This window comes from Dama dama, chromosome 12 (genome assembly GCF_033118175.1).
Source record: "Dama dama isolate Ldn47 chromosome 12, ASM3311817v1, whole genome shotgun sequence".
NCBI classification, from domain to species: Eukaryota; Metazoa; Chordata; class Mammalia; order Artiodactyla; family Cervidae; genus Dama; species Dama dama.
Genome location: NC_083692.1, coordinates 75,182,410 through 75,200,289, shown reverse-complemented (window position 1 = coordinate 75,200,289; position 17,880 = coordinate 75,182,410). Strand labels below are relative to the sequence as shown.

General features: G+C 44.3%; 1 protein-coding gene and 1 pseudogene across 1 annotated transcript; one reads left to right on the top strand and one right to left on the bottom strand.

Annotated features, from left to right (window-relative positions):
- Positions 1 to 3,775: 3,775 nt before the first annotated feature.
- Positions 3,776 to 4,727, top strand: LOC133066525 (ribonuclease pancreatic-like; annotated as a pseudogene).
- An 11,219-nt stretch (positions 4,728 to 15,946) lies between these two features.
- RNASE6 (ribonuclease A family member k6) lies at positions 15,947 to 17,570 on the bottom strand. Its single transcript, XM_061158473.1, has 2 exons — positions 17,311 to 17,570; positions 15,947 to 16,732 (listed from the first exon to the last, which is right to left on the bottom strand). The coding sequence occupies exon 2, from the start codon at positions 16,725 to 16,727 to the stop codon at positions 16,263 to 16,265; it is 465 nt and encodes a 154-aa protein (XP_061014456.1). The 5' UTR covers positions 16,728 to 16,732; positions 17,311 to 17,570; the 3' UTR covers positions 15,947 to 16,262.
- Positions 17,571 to 17,880: the final 310 nt, after the last annotated feature.

The following is a 17,880-nucleotide window of genomic DNA, read 5'->3' as shown; positions in this document are numbered from 1 at the left end:
TCTTTTAACCACCACCATTTTGGACTCCTTTTTCCTATTCTAACTACCTAACAACTTTATTTGGACAGTCAGCCGACCAAGAGGTTGGCAGACTAACATCTCAAAATAACCATTTTTTTGGGGCCTGGATGCCAGGTTCTTTTATGGATCAGAGATGGGGGGTGAGGTGAGGAAACAAAGTTGAAAGTGAAAGTGTTAGTTGCTCAGTCAGGTCTGACTCTTTGTGACCCCATAGACTGTAGCCCACAAGGCTCCTCTGTCTGTGGAATTTTCCTGGCAAGAGTACTGGAGTGGGTTGCTATTCCCTTCTCCAGGGGATCTTCCCTACACAGGGATGGAACTTGGGTCTCCCACACTGCTGGAAGATTCTTTACTGTCTGAGCCACCGGGGAAGCTAAAGTAGAAAGACCATTTATTTCTCGCAAATACCTTCTAGAATGGCAAGTCCCAGATGGGGATATGTGAGTTTCACTTCCTTACAGACACTAGTGTTAAAGAACCCACCTACCAATGCAAGAGACATAAGAGACACAGGTTCAATCCCTGGGTTGGGAAGATCCCCTGGACAAAGGCATGGCAACCCACTCCAGTATTCTTGCCTGAAGAATCCCATGGACAGAAGAGGCTGGTGGGCTACAGTCCGTAGGTCACAAAGAATTTGACATGACTGAAGTGACTTAACACAGACACAGCCTTTTCGCAGGTGGTGTGAAATGGAATATCTCCTGCCGTATCAATAAGCAAGGATGCCACAGGTATGTGCAATTCCAGCCGCCCCCTCTCCCCCAAATGTGACTTTCTGAGCCACTCCGGGCAAGCAGCAGGCAAGTGGCACCACTGTCTACACAAGGAACTTAAGAATGTCACAGTCCTTCACAGGTGGGCAGGGCCAGGTTATCTTCCTGTGAGCTGAACAAAGGCACTTTAGCTTAAGGGTGTGGCTTCCCTGGTGGCTCAGAGAGTAAAGCATCTGCTTACAATGCAGGAGACCTGGGTTCAGTCCCTAGGTTGGGAAGATCTCCTGGAGAAGGATATGGCAACCCACTCCAGTATTCTTGCCTGGAAAATCCCATGGACGGAGGAGTCTGGTAGACTACAGTCCATGAGGTCACAAAGAGCTGGAAACGACTGTGCGACTTCACTTTAGTTTAAGGGTGTGGGGGTGGGCAGGATTCCCTGAGGCAGGCCTTTATGTATGCTATAATAACAAAAGCAGCAAAAAAAAAAAAAAAAAAAACAACAAGGATTAAAGTCACAGAAACAGATCCAGTGTAGAGTCAAAATTAACCCTTCCCAGTTACAGACTGACTCAGTGTAAACCTAGAACATAGAGATATTTTGATAATTCACGCTCCAGAGGGAGTAAAATTTCCTCCATAAAAAAGTAATAACTGTGTTTGTCTATATATATCTGAGTCACTTTGCTGTACACCTAAAACTAACACAATATTGTAAATCAACTGTACTTTAAAGTGAGTAAAAAGTGAAGTCGCTCAGTGGTGTCCAACTCTTTGCAACCCCATGGACTGTAGTCTACCAGACTCCTCTGTCCATGGGATTTTCCAGGCAAGAATACTGGAGTGGGTTGCCATTTCCTTCTCCAGGAGATCTTCCTGACCCAGGGATTGAACCCAGGTTTCCCGCATTGTAGGCAGACGCTTTACCATCTGAGCCATCAGGGAAGTCTATACTTTAAAACGTAAGTCAATAAAAACAAAATTGTCTCTCAGCAAATACAGGTCTCTTTCTGGGAGGAAATTCTACTGCTAAGAAATATGATGTTCTCTGTTTCTTCTCTAAAGGGGATTTTGCATTTTGGCTTATCTCAAATTCGTCTCCTCCACTCTAGCCTACAGGAGGAGAGATCACTGTAGATAAGAACAGCCACACACTCTCTTTCAACAGCCCAGGAGTGTAGAAGAGGCCAGAACTGGGTGAGGTCACACAGAGGCTTCCTTTTCCTCCTCAGTGTTCAGGTACTCTCATCTTCTTCAGACCTAGGGAGCCTTCCAGCTAGGGCAGCTGGATACCTCTCACCTCCTCAACACCCCCTTCCTCTTGCCACCCCTTCCTCTCGCCACCCCCTTCCCCCTGAAGATGCTGATGGGAGTCATGAAATTCTGGCCAAAGCGGCTTCAGGATTCCCGGGGAGAGAGAAGACAGCCTATGACTTCCCCTTCCCATGACTACTTGTTATGTGACTTTTGCTAACCTCCTTGTGCTTCCCAGGTGATGCTAGTAATAAAAGGAACCAAGTGCCAATGCAGGAGATATGAGACATGGGTTCAATCCCTGGGTTGGGAATATCCCCTGGAGAAGGGTATGGCAACCCATTCAATCCCATGGACAGAGGAACCTGGCAGGCTATAGTCCATAGGGTCACAAAGTGAAAAGTGAAAGTGAAAGTCATTCAGTCACGTTCGACTTTTTGTGACCCTGGAATTCTCCAGGCCAGAATACTGGAGTGGGTAGCCTTTCACTTCTCCAGGGATCTTCCCAACCCAGGTCTCCTACATTGCGGGCGGATTCTTTACCAGCTGAGCTGCAAGGGAAGCCCAAGAATACTGGAGTGGGTAGCCTATCACTTCTCCAGAGGATCTTCCTGACTCAGGAATTGAACCAGGGTCTCTTGCACTGCAGGCAGATTCTTTACCAACTGAGCTATGAGGGTCGCAAAGAGTCAGATACAACTGAAGCGACTTAGCACACATGCATGGGCTATTTAGTGTGGAACATGGACTTGGTTGGAGTTTGAGCATCAGTGCTACAGTGGCTTTCTCTGCTTCTTTGTAGAGAGAAAAGTTTTTATTGGCAAAGGCTCACTATCCCCAGCAGTCCCCCAAAGAGGGTGTGCGTGCGTGTTCAGTTGTGTCTGGACTGTAGCCTGCCAGGCTTCTCTGTCGATGGGATTTCCTAGGCAAGATCTGGAGTGGGTTGGTATTTCCTTCTCCAAAGGATCTTCCCACTCCAGGGACAGAACCGGGAGTCTGCTGAATAGGCAGGTGGATGGTTCACTACTGGGCCAGGTGCCCTGGGCAATTCCCCAACCCTTCCTCACATGACCTTGTTTTCCTGTGGACTGAGACCAAGATGATCCTCCCACCTTCCTTGGAAGCCAAGCCCCCTTTTACCGGTATAAGGTCCACACCTCTGGAAGAGAATGATTGCAGAAACTGCCTTCTTTCTCTCAGACATCAAACCAGAGACCCAGGTAAGCAGCCCAAGAAGTGGTCTCGGGAGCTGCTTCTGCTTGAGGGTTTGAGAGGGAGGATCCAGGGTGAGTGAGACTAGCCTGAGAATTGAGCCAGGCAGACATGGGCAGGGAGCAGAGCTGGGGTCAGGAATGGAGCATGCAGGCTGCAGAGAGCCCACGGGGCTGGAAAAGGAGAAGCCTCCAGGTTGGGGGAGGCTTGAATCTCTCATAGGAATACAATGGTGTCCTTTATGGTGTGGTGTCAGACACAGGACAGGGGCTGAGTTTCCCTTATGCTGGAGGACAACAGGGCTCTGTCAGCCGTGATCCGGATGAATACTGGTGGTTATTTTGGGGGTACAACTCGGCTTATTCAAAATCTGACTTATTTATTTAGTGGTTTATTCAAAAGGATCCCCTAATGAGCTGCATGAGTGCTGGGTACAAAAGTATTTTATTTTCCAAATATGTTTCATATAAAAGACTTTCTGTATTCAAAGACAAGACTGCTAGGATTTTAGGTCACTTCTGGGGTCACCACCCAGAGGGGAGGATGACCCTTCTGTAGGGAGTGGGAGTCATATGTTTGTGGGAAGAGTATATGTGAGTGTCTCCTTACCTAGAAAAGCTCTTAGGAACAGGGACATCTTTCTGGTTGACTGTAAGCCAGGGAGGCTACAGGTGGGAGCTGGGGTTCCCTTTCTAAGGCGATGCTTTCCCTCCTCTCCCCCTTTTCTCATTCAGGTTCCTCCAGGGGAGTGAGGTCATCATGGCTCTGAAGTCTCTAGTCGTATTGCCACTGCTGGTCCTGGTGATGCTGCTGGTGTGGGTCCAGCCTTCCCTGGGCAAGGAATCTGCGGCCGCCAAGTTTGAGCGGCAGCACATGGACCCCAGCATGTCCTCTGCCAGCAGCTCCGACTACTGCAACCAGATGATGCAGAGCCGGAAGATGACCCAAGATCGATGCAAGCCGGTGAACACCTTTGTGCACGAGTCCCTGGCCGATGTCCAGGCCGTGTGCTTCCAGAAAAATGTTGCCTGCAAGAATGGGCAGTCCAACTGCTACCAGAGCAACTCCGCCATGCATATCACAGACTGCCGCGAGAGCGGCAACTCCAAGTACCCCAACTGTGTCTACAAGGCCACCCAGGCGGAGAAACACATTATTGTGGCTTGCGAGGGAAACCCTTACGTGCCAGTCCACTTCGACGCTTCAGTGTAGGTCTCCACCTGAGGCCAGAGCAGCAAGATGCGCCACTTCATCACAAAGGCATCTGCCTCTCCCCTTGTTTCCTTGCCCTGGGGGCAATAGCTGAAGTTAGTTAGGGCTCTTATCTCTGCACACCTTACCGGAAACACACACACAGGATTCCCTGGCAAGAGGGCAATAACTCAAGCTGGTTAAGTCTTCTATCCAACCCACACTTGCTCCCCTGACCTGAGTCTTGCCCCTGGTGGTTTGGGGGGTGAGGAGAGGGTTGTGAGATGGGACCTGTGTTAACCAAATCACTGCTTCTTTCAATAAAACATACTTGCAACCATCTGAATTCCTGATATTGTCCCCACCTGGGTATTGTTCGTGTGATTGCTCTCTTGCCAGGGGTGAGAAGCGTGAATCCGGTTATCTGTGGTGAGAGGGGAATGGAATCCTTAAATGCCACCTCTTCTGACTTTTGGTTTTCACTGCCCTAAGATAATTCCTCTCCTTGTAGGTTCCTTGACACCCAGTATAAACACGTGGGCAATTTTAGCTAAAAAGGATCTATAGTTTGGGACACTGTCATGCTGGGTGAGCTGACAGAGGGTGAAGCTCACATACAAATATCTCTGGCACAGAAGGAAAGATCGTGAGACCCAGGGGGAGACCCTGTTTGAACTCAGGGGCAGAGGAAGACTATGAAATTATGACCTAAGATTCCCATTTTCCTTTTTTTGAGGGAGCTATTACTAAATCAGAAAGATGGTCCTCTCTTACTTGCAAACTTGGACTCCTTCATTCAGAAGCTAGAAAGGACCTCAGGGATCACCAAATGCGGGAAGGATTTCAAATAAGTAGATTTCAGCTTGTGGACCAAATCTAATTAGAAGTGCCTGCCTAGAATGTGTACAAAAATGCCTAAACAGTGATATGATGGAGCAGTGGTCTCTACCAAAGGCTCCACAGAGGTGAGTGTACATGTGCCACCCATTGGCCATCCCTACCTAAAGAAAGCCCTGCCTTTTACAGGGGGAAACCTGAGTCTTAGAAAGGTTAAGTGACCTGCTCTTGGCGGCTGCTAGCTAGTGTCAGATTGAGACCAAATCCTGGGTGTCCTGGCCTCCCTGTCGTTGTTCTTTCTGCTACTGGAATCTCCTCAAGGTGAAATCCCCCAGTCTCCCTCCTTCACTGCGAGCTGTGGAGTCACGGCTTTCCCTGCCTGAGCTGCTGGGGGCTCTCACAGGTTCTAAGTGCACTTGGCTGCGAGCCTGCTCACTTCTCGACAACCCTTTATTATATCCATTGAAAAGACTAGACTCGGCTTCTGTCACCACTTAACCATTTCATATGACTTCCTGTTTATACTTGCATCTGGCTCTAGACAAGGTCATAGAACTAGAGAAAGATCCTACTGCCAACCAGCTTGACCAGTTCTGTCATCATGTGTACTACATTTATAAATGGTGGAATCGATTGTGTGTTTTTAGGTAAAGTGAATGCTTAACCCTGGGGTCTGTGGGGGATAGGGGTGGATAGCTGATTCAGTGGTAGTAGGGATCTCACTCCTTACAGTGAGGATGGAGGAGGGAATAAAAGGGAAACTTTGTTTCTAGATCTGTTTTCTTTAGATAGAATTTTTCTTAATTTCTTCTCACTATTGTTTCCAAACCAGCAGTTCCTCTTTTTCCCTCCTTCTAGAGCTAAGAGAATGGTTAGTGGAGGTTCAAACACTCACTTGGAGTTTTGCTGCCTCTATTCTGCACAGTCACCAGCTCTGACTACTGGTTCCCTGCAGGTTCTGGGCCAGGGGACCATGTGAGCCTCCATCTGGGGAATAAAGTGATAGGTGATAACAGATGGTCTGGGTGCAGCCCTGGACAGCCAGGGAACCAGAAGGTGTGGGTGTGGATGGGGCGGGAAGTGCTCTGAACAGGACACCGAAATGGGAAAGATCAAGTCTTGTCCTAGAGACATCAGGCAGAGTCGAGGAGAAACAGCAGTTGTTGGGAGACAAATCAGAGATCTCTTTTCGGGGGACCTCCCTGGCAGTCATCGGTTAAGACTCCAGGCTTCCCCTGCAGGAGCCTGAATTCTATCCCTGGTCTAGGAACTAAGATCCCGCATGCCACGTGGTGCGGCCAAAAAAAAGGTTTCCCTTCTGTGGGGGAGTCTTGCTACCCCGTAAATAAAGGAGTACTAACCTCTTCCAGAAGACTAACCCAGGCAGATTAATCTGAAAACTGAGGTGCTAACATGTGAAGGTGGGTATCTGCATCATGACAGAAATGACCATATCTAGTGATTCTTCTAAGAAGGATAGTGTTAATTGTCAGAAGATTCTTCAAACCAAACAAGCTCCAGGAATTCTGCATTCTTGGTGGACAGGTAAAATGCCTCCCAGCACACTCCTTGCTCCTGCAGTCTTACCTGTACCGACAAAACCACAGTGTCTTCTGTCTCTTTCGACAGGCTGATTATCTCCTGCCTCTCTCTGTGGTAAATTTCCCTTCAATTCCAGCAGCCAATAGTCTTCCAACCTGAAACAGATCAGTCATCCACACCTTAAATGAGTCCTTCAATGAACAGAGTACAGGACCATCACGTCATGTTCTTTCTTTCCAAGTGCTGTCTCGTCAGTATTTGCACTTTGAGCTTTCTTTCTAACTGGAAAATGAAAGGCAGCTGCCAATCTCCACTCTTGCCTCCTTAGCCTGATTCAGCCCTCACAGAGCACGTGGGAGCACTAAGGGGTGCTCATCTTCCTGTCTGTGATGAAAGGCGCTTCAGTACTGGTTTGGGGAATGGATCACGAATGTGAGACAGCCCTCCGTGTGCATGATTCATGATGCATGATGGAGGTCCAGGTAGAAGGTTCAGAATGAGAGTGAATTTCCTGGAGACTAGACCATGACAGTCCTGGAAGCCCTTCAAAACTGTCTCCCAGGAGCTACTTTCTAGGGGACAAATCGCAAGCACGTCTGCAAAGCATTCAGTAAATTCCCCATGCACTTTGGGTTTCTTTGTGGCTTGTAACAAGTGTAGGTAGGATAGTTTCATCTCACTTCCTCAATGCCTTTGATTTATTCAAGTCGTTGTGTGAATTAATGGTTCATTTCTTTTTATTGCTGTGGATGTTCCACAGCTTATTTATCCACTCACCTGTTGGACATTTGCACTGGTTCCATTCTGGGTGATTATGAAGATAGCTGCTTTGAACATCTAAGTACATATTTCTGTGTGAATTGGTGGAAGAATAAACACATAAATCAATGGAACAGCATAGACAGGCCAGAGACATACCCACACAATTACAGTCAAATGATTTTTTTAAAATTTATTTTTGGCTGTGCTGCGTCTTTATGGCTGGGTGCGGGGGAGTGGAGGCTACTCTCTCTCTAGTTGCAATGTGAGGGCTTCTAGCTGCGGGGCTTCTCTAGTTGCAGACCACTGGCTCTAAGGTGCCCGGCCTTCAGTAGTCGCAGCACTCGGGCTCAGTACTTGCAGGTCATAGGCTATAAAGCAGGGGCTCAGTAGTTGTGGCGCACAGGCAACAGCCGGTAAAGAAACATATTGAGGAAAGAACTGATTTTTTAAAAATATCCCTCGTTATATTAATTTTTGAAGGAATTGCAAGAGTACATGGAGACTGTAAAAACAGTAAGTACTGGGCACCATACTACTGAGTTTAGGTAAAATACCAGGCTTGCCATAGAAATAATCCCGAGAGCCCAAGAAAAGAAGATGGAATTCTGGAAAAGCAGAGCTCTATTTCTTGTGAGAAAAACAAAACAAAACAGATGTTTCTCCTACTCCTGAGTGACCTGATTTAGTCATAACCCTCCAGGTAGTCAACAGAACCCACGCAAGTGTGCCATCATTTCTGATCTTGTTTTCTCATCCTTTTTTCTCTCTAAGTCTCATCCATACATCCTTACACCACATTATAATTCCCTCTGTCTTTCTTCTAACCTCCTGTGCCTTCTTCATCGCCTGTACTGTCCCAGCTTCAAGGCTCCCAGAGAACAGATCCACGTGGTGGGTCTAGAACTTAGAAGCTGCTGTCTGTGAAATCCCCCAAACCACTGGTAGACACCACAAAACAGTTGTCCTAAGACTAGGGAACAGGTTAACTTTATGCATTGTATCCTCACTTCAGAAAAGTTGTCAAATTGCTTTTAAAGACCTAAATATAAGGATGCCTTAACAGAAACAACTTAGAGACTGAACACCACCTCCACCATCACTTAATTCCTTGGGATGCTTATGAAACTTCTTTTAATAATCTCTTTTACAGGTTGAATTGTGTTCTCCCAAAATTTATGTCTAAAGCCCTACCTTGTTGGAAATGTGAGATGCAATTGAAGTGAAGCTCTTTAAAGAAGTGAATAAATTAAAATGAGCCCTTAGATAGGCCCTAATCCAGTGTGACTGGTGTCCTTATAATAAGAGGAAATTTGAACACAGAGAGACACCAGGGGTGCCAGACTGCTGTGGCAAGTCACAGTGGTGGGGTGGGGAGAGCAAGACAGGAGGATGAAAGCTGGCTAGAAAGGGGGCTATTTGAGGATTTTTTTTTAAGAGGGCTAAAAAAACTTTCCTTGAAGCTTGTAATCATCCAAAAGGAAGATGGAACTACTTTTACGATATACCAGGAATTTCATTAAATCTCTTATACGTATGCTTGTATCTACATTGGGTCATTCAGGTCTTGAAGCCACTCCGAGAACTAGTAATAATCACTTTTTGTTAAACATTCCAGTTTTCTTGGTTGTTTTTTCCACTTAGCTTAAAGCTACTATCGACTGGGTCTTTTTCACATTTCTATACCTGGTGATTTTCAGGGTGCCAGAGTGGAGTTTGGTAGATTCCATAAAGGAAAGTAAGTAGACATAATATCTTATCTTAGTGTCGACTTAAAAATTAGCCACAACCTGAAAGTAGAGAGTGTTTTACTTGGTGTGAATGTTTAGGACCCCCACAGGCAGTGGGAACATCAAAGATAATTGGTGAGTAAGGAAAACCAGATATCAAGTTAAGGGATTTAGTGGGATGACAGGTGGCGCTAGTGGTAAAGAACCTGCCTGCCAATGAAGTTAAGATGTAAGAGACCTGGGTTTGATCTCTGGGTCTGGAAGATCCCTGGAGAAGGAAATGGCAACCCACTCTAGTATTCTTGCCTGCAGAATCCCAGGGACAGAGGCACCTAGTGGGCTGCAGTCCATAGGGTTGCACAGAGTTGAACATGACTTAGCAGCAGCAGCAACCTATGTATGGGAAGATGCGAGATTCTGAGATTATTGAAGTCATTCCTTGCATATGCATCTCAATTATCTGGGGCCAACATCCTGCATTTTTACAGAAAAGTTCTGCTCTTCTTGAATTCCCTTAGGTCACACTGGAGGGCTGTGATCACTGATGACTATGACATCCTTAAGTTCCTCATGTAGGGAGTGGTGCTGCTTGTTGGCATGACTCATAAATTCACATTTAGGGGCCAGAATCTCAGATAGCTGTGGCACTTCTTGCCCACCACATGACAGGAAATATTTCATTTCGTGTTAGTAAATGAGGCACTGATTATCTGCAAAGGTAAGTAACTTGTACAAGTAGTAAATGTTTGTGCTGAAATTGTTTTTTAACTTTTTATTTTGAAATAATTTCAGATGTACAGAATGGCTGCAAAAATGATACAAAGAATTCCTGTACACTGTTTGTCTATATTCTCTAAGCAATAACATCTTTCCTATTTGCTTTATGATTGTTGTTTAGTTGCTAAGTTGTGTCCAACACTTTTGAGACCCCATAGACTGTAGCTCACCAGCCTCCTCTGTCCATGGGATTTCCCAGGCAGGAATACTGGAGTGAGTTGCCTTTTCCTTCTCCAGGGGCTCTTCCCAACTCAGGGATCGAACTTGCATCTCCTGCATTGGCAGGCGCTTTACCACTGGGCCACCAGGGAGCCTCATTTGCTGTATTAGTCATATATTTATGTACAGATATACAATTTTTTTGAGAATAAGTTATGGACATATTGCCTTTTTCCCTAAGTACACTATACATTTCCTAAAAACAAGAACGCTCTTTTTATAAGGGTTTAATATAAGTATACTTATCAAAAACAGGAAATTTGCATTAAAACTATACTATTATCTAACCTGCAGACTATATTCAACTTTCGTCAACTGCTATCTTTAACAAAAGAAAAAAAATTTTTTTTTTGTTTCAGGATACCATCCAGGCTCATACCATGCATTTAGTCATGTCTCTATAGTCTCTTTTAATATGTGTTGTGAAGGTGCTGTGCTTAGTCACGTCTGACTCTTTGCGATCCCCATGGACTGTAACCCACCAGGCTCCAGTGTCCTTGGGGATTCTCCAGGCAAGAATACTGGAGTGGGTTGCCATGCCCTCCTCCAGGGTATTTTCCCAAGCCAGGGATCGAACCCAGGTCTCTCGCATTGAAGGCAGATTCTTTACCATCTGAACCACCAGGGAAGCCCTTTTTAATTATGTGTCTCCATTTATTCAGTCTTTCTTTGTCTTTCAGTATTGTGATGTTTTGATGGTTATGGGTTGGTTCATTTGTAAAATGTCTTTAAATTTGTAGTTGTGTAACTTTTTTTGGGGGGGTGGCCACATCACAAGGCATGTGGGATCTTCCTTCTCTGACCAGGGATCAAACCCACAGCATCTGCATTGGAAGCACGGAGTCTTAACCTCTGGACTACCAGGGAAGTCCTATACTTGTCTAACTTTTTCCACTCCTGATTGGAATTTGTTTATATTTTAGCATCTTTTATATATTTATTAGAAGCCCACCAGTGGGAATTCCCTGGCATTTCAGTGGCTGGGACTCTATGCTTCCACAGGAGGGAAGAGAGGTTTGATCCCTGGTTGGGGAACTAAGATCCTATGTGCGGCATGGCCAAAAAACTAAAAAAAACAGAGAGAAACCCATTAGTGTCAGGCATTGTACTAGGAATTGTCAGGCAATGTACTAGGAGTAAAGGATCTAAAATTACAAATAGCATTGTTTTTTTCTTCCCCCTATACAACGATACTGTGCTTTCATACCAATCAGATTGGCAAAAATGCTGGGCCATTATACTCTTATGTTTTGCCAGAGACAAATAATTGAGCTACGAAGACTCATACACCATAGTTTCTGGTGAGAGAGTGAAATTAAACAATCAATGGTTCAGTTAATACATGTGTGCAACAAGTTATCCCCAAACTTGGTGACATAAAACAATCATTTCTTATGCTCCCAGTGATCCAACGGTTCAGATAGGACATAATGGGAGCAGCTTGTCTCTGTTCCAATGTCTGAGGCTGCAGATGGAAGACTCAGAGGTTGGGAGCTGGAATCATCTGAAGGTTTATTCACCCATATATTGGATGGTTCATGTTGGCTGATACCTTAGCTGGACCTGCTGGCTGGATTATCTATACAAGGCCTCCACGTGGCACCATCTTCTTCATAGCATGATGATTGGATCCAAGTGTGGGTGTCCCACAACATAGAAAGTGAGGCAGAAGCTGTATCACCTGTTATGACCTGGCTTTGGAAGTCATACAGTATCATTCTCACCACATTCTGTTCATTAGAAGGGAGTTTCTAAGACTAAGCCATACTCAAGGAAAGAGAATGTAGACCTTTCTGATAGAGAAGAGTCAATATTACACTATAAGAGGAGCATAGAGAATGAGATATATTGACATGGACATCTTTGAAAAACACAATCTACTCCAATCAGTTTGTGAACAAAGAAGAACAAAGAACATTTTCCATCACCCAGTTATACAAGGATTAGGCTGCAACCCACTGCAATGGCTCTCTGACAGGGCACCCTCTGGGGAACTGAGGATGAAAAACAGGATGAAATACTCTGTGCTCTGAATAAACAGGCCCCTGGATAGTTATCTCAGGAATAATGTCAATGACTCCTGATTCTTGCCCCTTCTCATACATAAAAATCACTAAAATAATTAATTTGAGGTTGTCTGTTCTTTGTGATTAACAGTAATCTTTTACCAAGATGTATGTTTGACTGTTTCCCTGGTGGCTCAGTAGTAAAGAATCCACCTGCAATCCTCCCTGTAGAAGGAAATGGCGACCCATTCCAGTATTCTTGCCTGGAAAATCCCATGGAAGAGAAGCCTGGTGGGCTACAGTCCACAGGGTCATGAGTCAAACATGACTTAGGGACCAAACCACCACCACCACCATGCTTGACTGAATGTATTCCCGAGCCAAAAAACTCATGTATAAGCTGATTCTTTCCCTACCTCTTTGAAACAGTTCCTCAGAACTAACTGAGAGGCTGTCTCCCAGGCTCTAGTCCTCAGTAAGACCATGAATACAACTTAAACTTTCAGTTCTTACACTGGGTGTCTTTCTTTCAGTTGAGAAGTTTGAAGAAAATACAGCAATATTTGGCAAAATTAAAAATATATATGACTTGGAAATTCCACATCTAGATATACCTCGGTAAAAACTTTTGCACACAAAGAAATGTACATACAAAGAAATGTGCAAAGATATCACTGCAACATTGCTTATTAGAGTGGAAATTTGGGAGCATCCCAAAAATCCATCAACAGATGATTGATAAATAAATAACGGTTTATTAATACACAGGGAAAAACATCAGTAATAATAAAAGAACAATAAGATATATTTTAATACTGACGAATCTTAAAAAAGAAACTGCTGAATGAACAAAAACAACAACTTGCAGAATGATTTGTATTACATGATAATATTTATGTAAATTATTTTAAAATTGTACATGAAAACTATATTTTGTTTATTAATATATCATACATGAGGTATAAATATAAAAAATAGGTCTGGAAACATCCTAAATTTATGACTTCATTTGAGAAGAGTTAAGAGGAATGGAAATGGAGAGAGGAATAAAGTGGACTCCAATGTTTATATATATATATATTTTTAAATAGTAAGCAAATAAAAAGCAATATTTATTTGCGTGCTATATATTAGTTTGTATTTATCTACACTGGTTAATTTTTGAAAAGTAATTAATCACATTAAAAATGAAAGAAGGCCATGAGGGAGGGCAGGGTAGGATAAAATCTATCAAGAAGAGTGAGGAGCTCCAGAAGAATTCCTCTCCTCAAGAGCATGTGCTCTCCCTTCCCATGAGGTTCTTGGGCCTTGCTTCTGCCACCCACACACAGGCTTCCTCTATGGACTTGCCTCATGTGTAAACATCACCTTTTCTGTTTCTATTAGCCTTGTGTAGATAGTGTGCAAGGGATAGGATACCCACTCCAGTATTCTTGGGCTTCCCTGGGGGCTCAGTCAGTAAAGAATCTGCCTGCAACACAGGAGACCTGGGTTTGATCCTTGGGTTGGGAAGATCCCCTGGAGGAGGGCATGGCAACCCACTTCAGTACTCTTTATTTTCCCCCACTTCAGTACTCTTGCCTGGAAAATCCCCATGGACAGAGGAGCCTGGCAGGCTGTAGTCCATGGGGTCACAAAGAGTTGGATGTGACCAAGCACAGCACAGCACAGATAGTGTGGCATTTTCAAAACAACAACAAAAAAATCCCCAAAGCATTACAAATTAAAAACAGTATTTAATTTATCAGTGAAACGGTTTTCAATTGTATTCTTCTCCACTGCCCCCTCCCCCCAGTGGAACTTGTTAAAATAGCTAAGTCAATAAGTAAAGCAGTAAGAGGGGCATAATGTTTTTATTGGCTCCACCTCCTGTAGTCAATATAAAATTTTAAAAGTACAGTGTCATCTGACCTGATACTCAAATTCTGTTTCCATACTCTGTGGGTAAGAGATATATATGAATTGTTTACTTAGCTTGTTTCCCCTGAGAACTGTGGCATTTCTAAGCCAGCACTAATGGTCCTGGAACCAGGCTTGGCCCTGGGATGCCACTAGAGACACAGACTCTAAAACCCCTCAGGGTTTCCTGTCTTTTGAGGCTCATATCTTTGTGGGGCTCCCATATGTACATGTGTAACTAAAATTGTTTTTTCTGCTAATCTTTTTATTACAGAGGGATCTAGGCCAAGAACCTAGAAGGGTTTGTGGAAAATTATTTTTTCTCCCTTACTCCTAAGGCTTAAATTCTTAATCCCAGTCCTTCAATTTCTAAATCAAATACCTATTCCAGGACACAGCATCCACTCAAACAAGGGTGTGGGCAAGTCAGACTCACCAGTGACAGACTCAGCGGGCCCTCCCAGAGGACCTGGTCCAGGGCCTCTCCGTCACAGTGCTACTGCCTCCGCCACCCACTCATCCTGTCGAGGGCATCCTGTTCTGAAGGCTGTTAGAGCCTCCCTGGACTCTCTACGTTCTAGCTGCCAGGAGCAGCACAGCACCAGCTGTGGCTACCAGGAATGCCTCCAGACACGGCTTCCTCCTGCTCCGTGACAACCACGCCCTTCCTGATGGGTGATTAGGAAATAAGACACACAAGTTGAAAACGAGGCACCGATGTCATTAGGGTGAACCACACGCACTTTCTCTTACCAAGTGTTGGAAGCTGAGGTACAAAGGGAGAGAAATCCTATGACACACGATATCATAGCAGGAACTGAGGCAAAAGATTGGGCACCCACCGGAGTGAGCAATGTGTCAGGAGCCAGAGTCTAAAGGGTATCCACGAGTCTGACCCCTCAAAGGGACAGTTGAATGAAAGTCACAACTCCCTTAGGCTGATTAAACCTGTTGTTGCAGTAAACAAAGATGTATATGATTTAAAAAAAAAAAATCTGTTCCAAAACCCCAATGAGTAGAACAAGAATGTTTTTAGTTTCCCAGTGCTTCCCCCCCAGCACCCCCCAACCCCCGTGATCGATGCTTTCTCTTTGTTCATTCTAATAGAGAATGGGAGACTTGACTCTAAGGTTACTGTGGATTATTATCACTATTATTTTTTTTATTATTATTTTTGGTTGAACTGGGTCTTTATTGTTGCTCACTGGCCTTTTCTAGCTGCGGTGAGTGGGGGCTACTCCTTGTTGCGGTGAGCAGGTTTCCCATTGCAGGGGCTTCTCTGGTTTAGTAGCTCAGGCTCTAGGCACAGGGGCTTCAGCACTTGTGCATGGGGTGAGTTGCTCTTCAGAGTTCAAATCTTCCAATGAACCAGGGATTGAACCCATATCCTCTGTACCACCAGGGAAGGCCCCTTCAACTATTGATATTTAAAACATTATCTGATTAAATATAGAAACAAATAGTTAAGATCTAGGATGCCTCAGTTACCAGTGTTAGAACCTGTGTATGAAATGCCATTAGCACTCTGGATCAGTGCCACCTCCAACAAACACAGACAATTATTTCAAGGGAAATATGTAAAGCTATGAGCAGAGTTTGAAGGGATGGAGAATTTTCTTGCTCTTTAATCCCAGAAACCTGGCGGAGGCCCCAGGTTGCTAAATAACCTCAAAGTTTGCCTAGGGCCAAAGTAGTTCTTAGAATATTGGCAAATGCAGGCCTAGATAGCTCCAGGCTGGCAATGACATGAAAGGGATCTCAAACCTACTTATACACACACTCATTATAATGCAACCAAAAATGGTTTTATTGCTCTGAACACAATACAGCAAACATTGGCCAAATTCCTAAGGTTAAAAATATGGAAGTCTGGACCCTCCATTACCCTTTTATCTACTACCTTCCTTCAAAACACAGAGCTCCAAAGCAGAAAAGAATCTGACTTTTTTTTGTTCCAGCTCTGGTCTGGTATCCTCATCACTCTAATTTTTCCAATACTCTCCTTTTTCCTTCTATGGGAACCAGGAAAATCAATAAAAGACAAGAAAATCAGAGGAGATCATAAGAGAATTTGTGCTAAGCGAGAAACAAAGTGACCTTTAAACAATCTTATCTAAGTGTACAGGAACCAAATGATAAGGGGGGTCGGTCTTCTGAGGGGGGTCACAGGCGACAACGAAGAACTTGTATTGGGCGGCGTCGTGGTAGCGGCAGTCAGGATACCTTCCCGCAATGAAATTGCACTGAGTCAGGTTGACAGGCTTTGGACTCTGGTGACAGTTGTGCTGGCCGTTCTTACAGATGATGTTGGGCAAGTCACAGACAGCAATCACATCCTGGAAGGAGCTGTGCAGAAAGGTGTTTTCAGGCTTACAGTGCCGCGTGTAGTTATTGACGCCACTCATTGCCTTGTTGCATGGGAGAAGCCCCGGCTGTATGTGCTGAATTTCAAACCAGCGAGCCTTGGTGAGATTTTTTGGCACTGCACCAAGAGGACGCACTGCCCACCACATTCCCAGCAGCAATAAGAGGACAGAAGAACGTCCCAGAAGATGTGGCCCCATCTTTTCTGTGCAACGAGAGAGAGAATAGATCATAGCAGTAGAAGCAACAAGAGAGAAATTATTGCTCGTAACCATTAAGATTTGTATTCTGCCTTTTACGATTTTATAGCTCTTTTTTTTTTTTAAAACCATCTTCTTTCTCACTTGAGTCTCATAGTTTTGAAGAAACTAAAGCTCAGTGAGGAGGAATTTGAGGTAAGACAACCTTTCCTCTGGTTGGTAAATCTTGTTCTCTTTGACCTACTCTCGTGTGTGTGATCCTGCCCATGTCAGAAACCTTGTCTCTTCCCAGGATCCCTGGTGGTCCAATAGCTAAGACTCTGAGCTCCCAATGCAGAGGGCCCAGGTTCAATCCTTGGTCTGGAAACTAGATCCCACATGCCACAACTAAAGATCCTGCATGCCACAATGAAGATCAAAGATCCTGCATGCAGCAACTAAGACCCAACGCAACCAAATAAATATTTTTACAAAGAAAAAGAAACCTTGTCTCTTCCTTCCTGAAACATTTGCCCTCCTTCTATTTGACCTGGATCTCCCAGTTATCTTCACTGCCCACTGTCTCCCCAGCTATGGGGCTTACCAGGTCTCCACGATGCGGCTCCAGCAGCAGTAGTTAGTCCCAGGACCAAAAGCTTTTGTCTGTTGTTCTCATCCCAGGCATGCTAGGTCTGCCTGCGTGGGGAAGGGTTCTGAACCCTAAGAAAGAGAAACCTATAGCTTGGAAGATGAATTTCTTATGGACAGTATGGATGAAACACTTAGATTTTCAAACCTGCTATTTAAAATAGTATCAATTACACTGTAGACATAGGGAGAGTAAGCTTATTTTAGAAACAATGAGACTTAAAACACAGTTTTGAGGAACTGATCACTTCCTGATATGAAATGGTATTTCCTTCCTTACTTGAAGCTTCATTTTTTTTTTTGCAAGTTTTATGATTTCAGTTCCTTAGGAGAAAATATACATGAAAATCTGATGTAATAACTGTCACATACTTGGTATATGAATTTCAACAATAGACTTGAATGAATTATTCATTTATGTGTATGTTTTTTAGGCCAGCTACTGGGCTACTCTGATTCATGAGCTCATGATCAGTCAATTCAGTTCAGTCGCTCAGTCTTGTCTGACTCTTTGCAACCCCATGAA

Coding starts and splice junctions, on each gene's coding strand:
- RNASE6 (XM_061158473.1), bottom strand. CDS start 16,727: ATGGGGCCACATCTTCTGGGACGTTCTTCTGTCCTCTTATTGCTGCTG.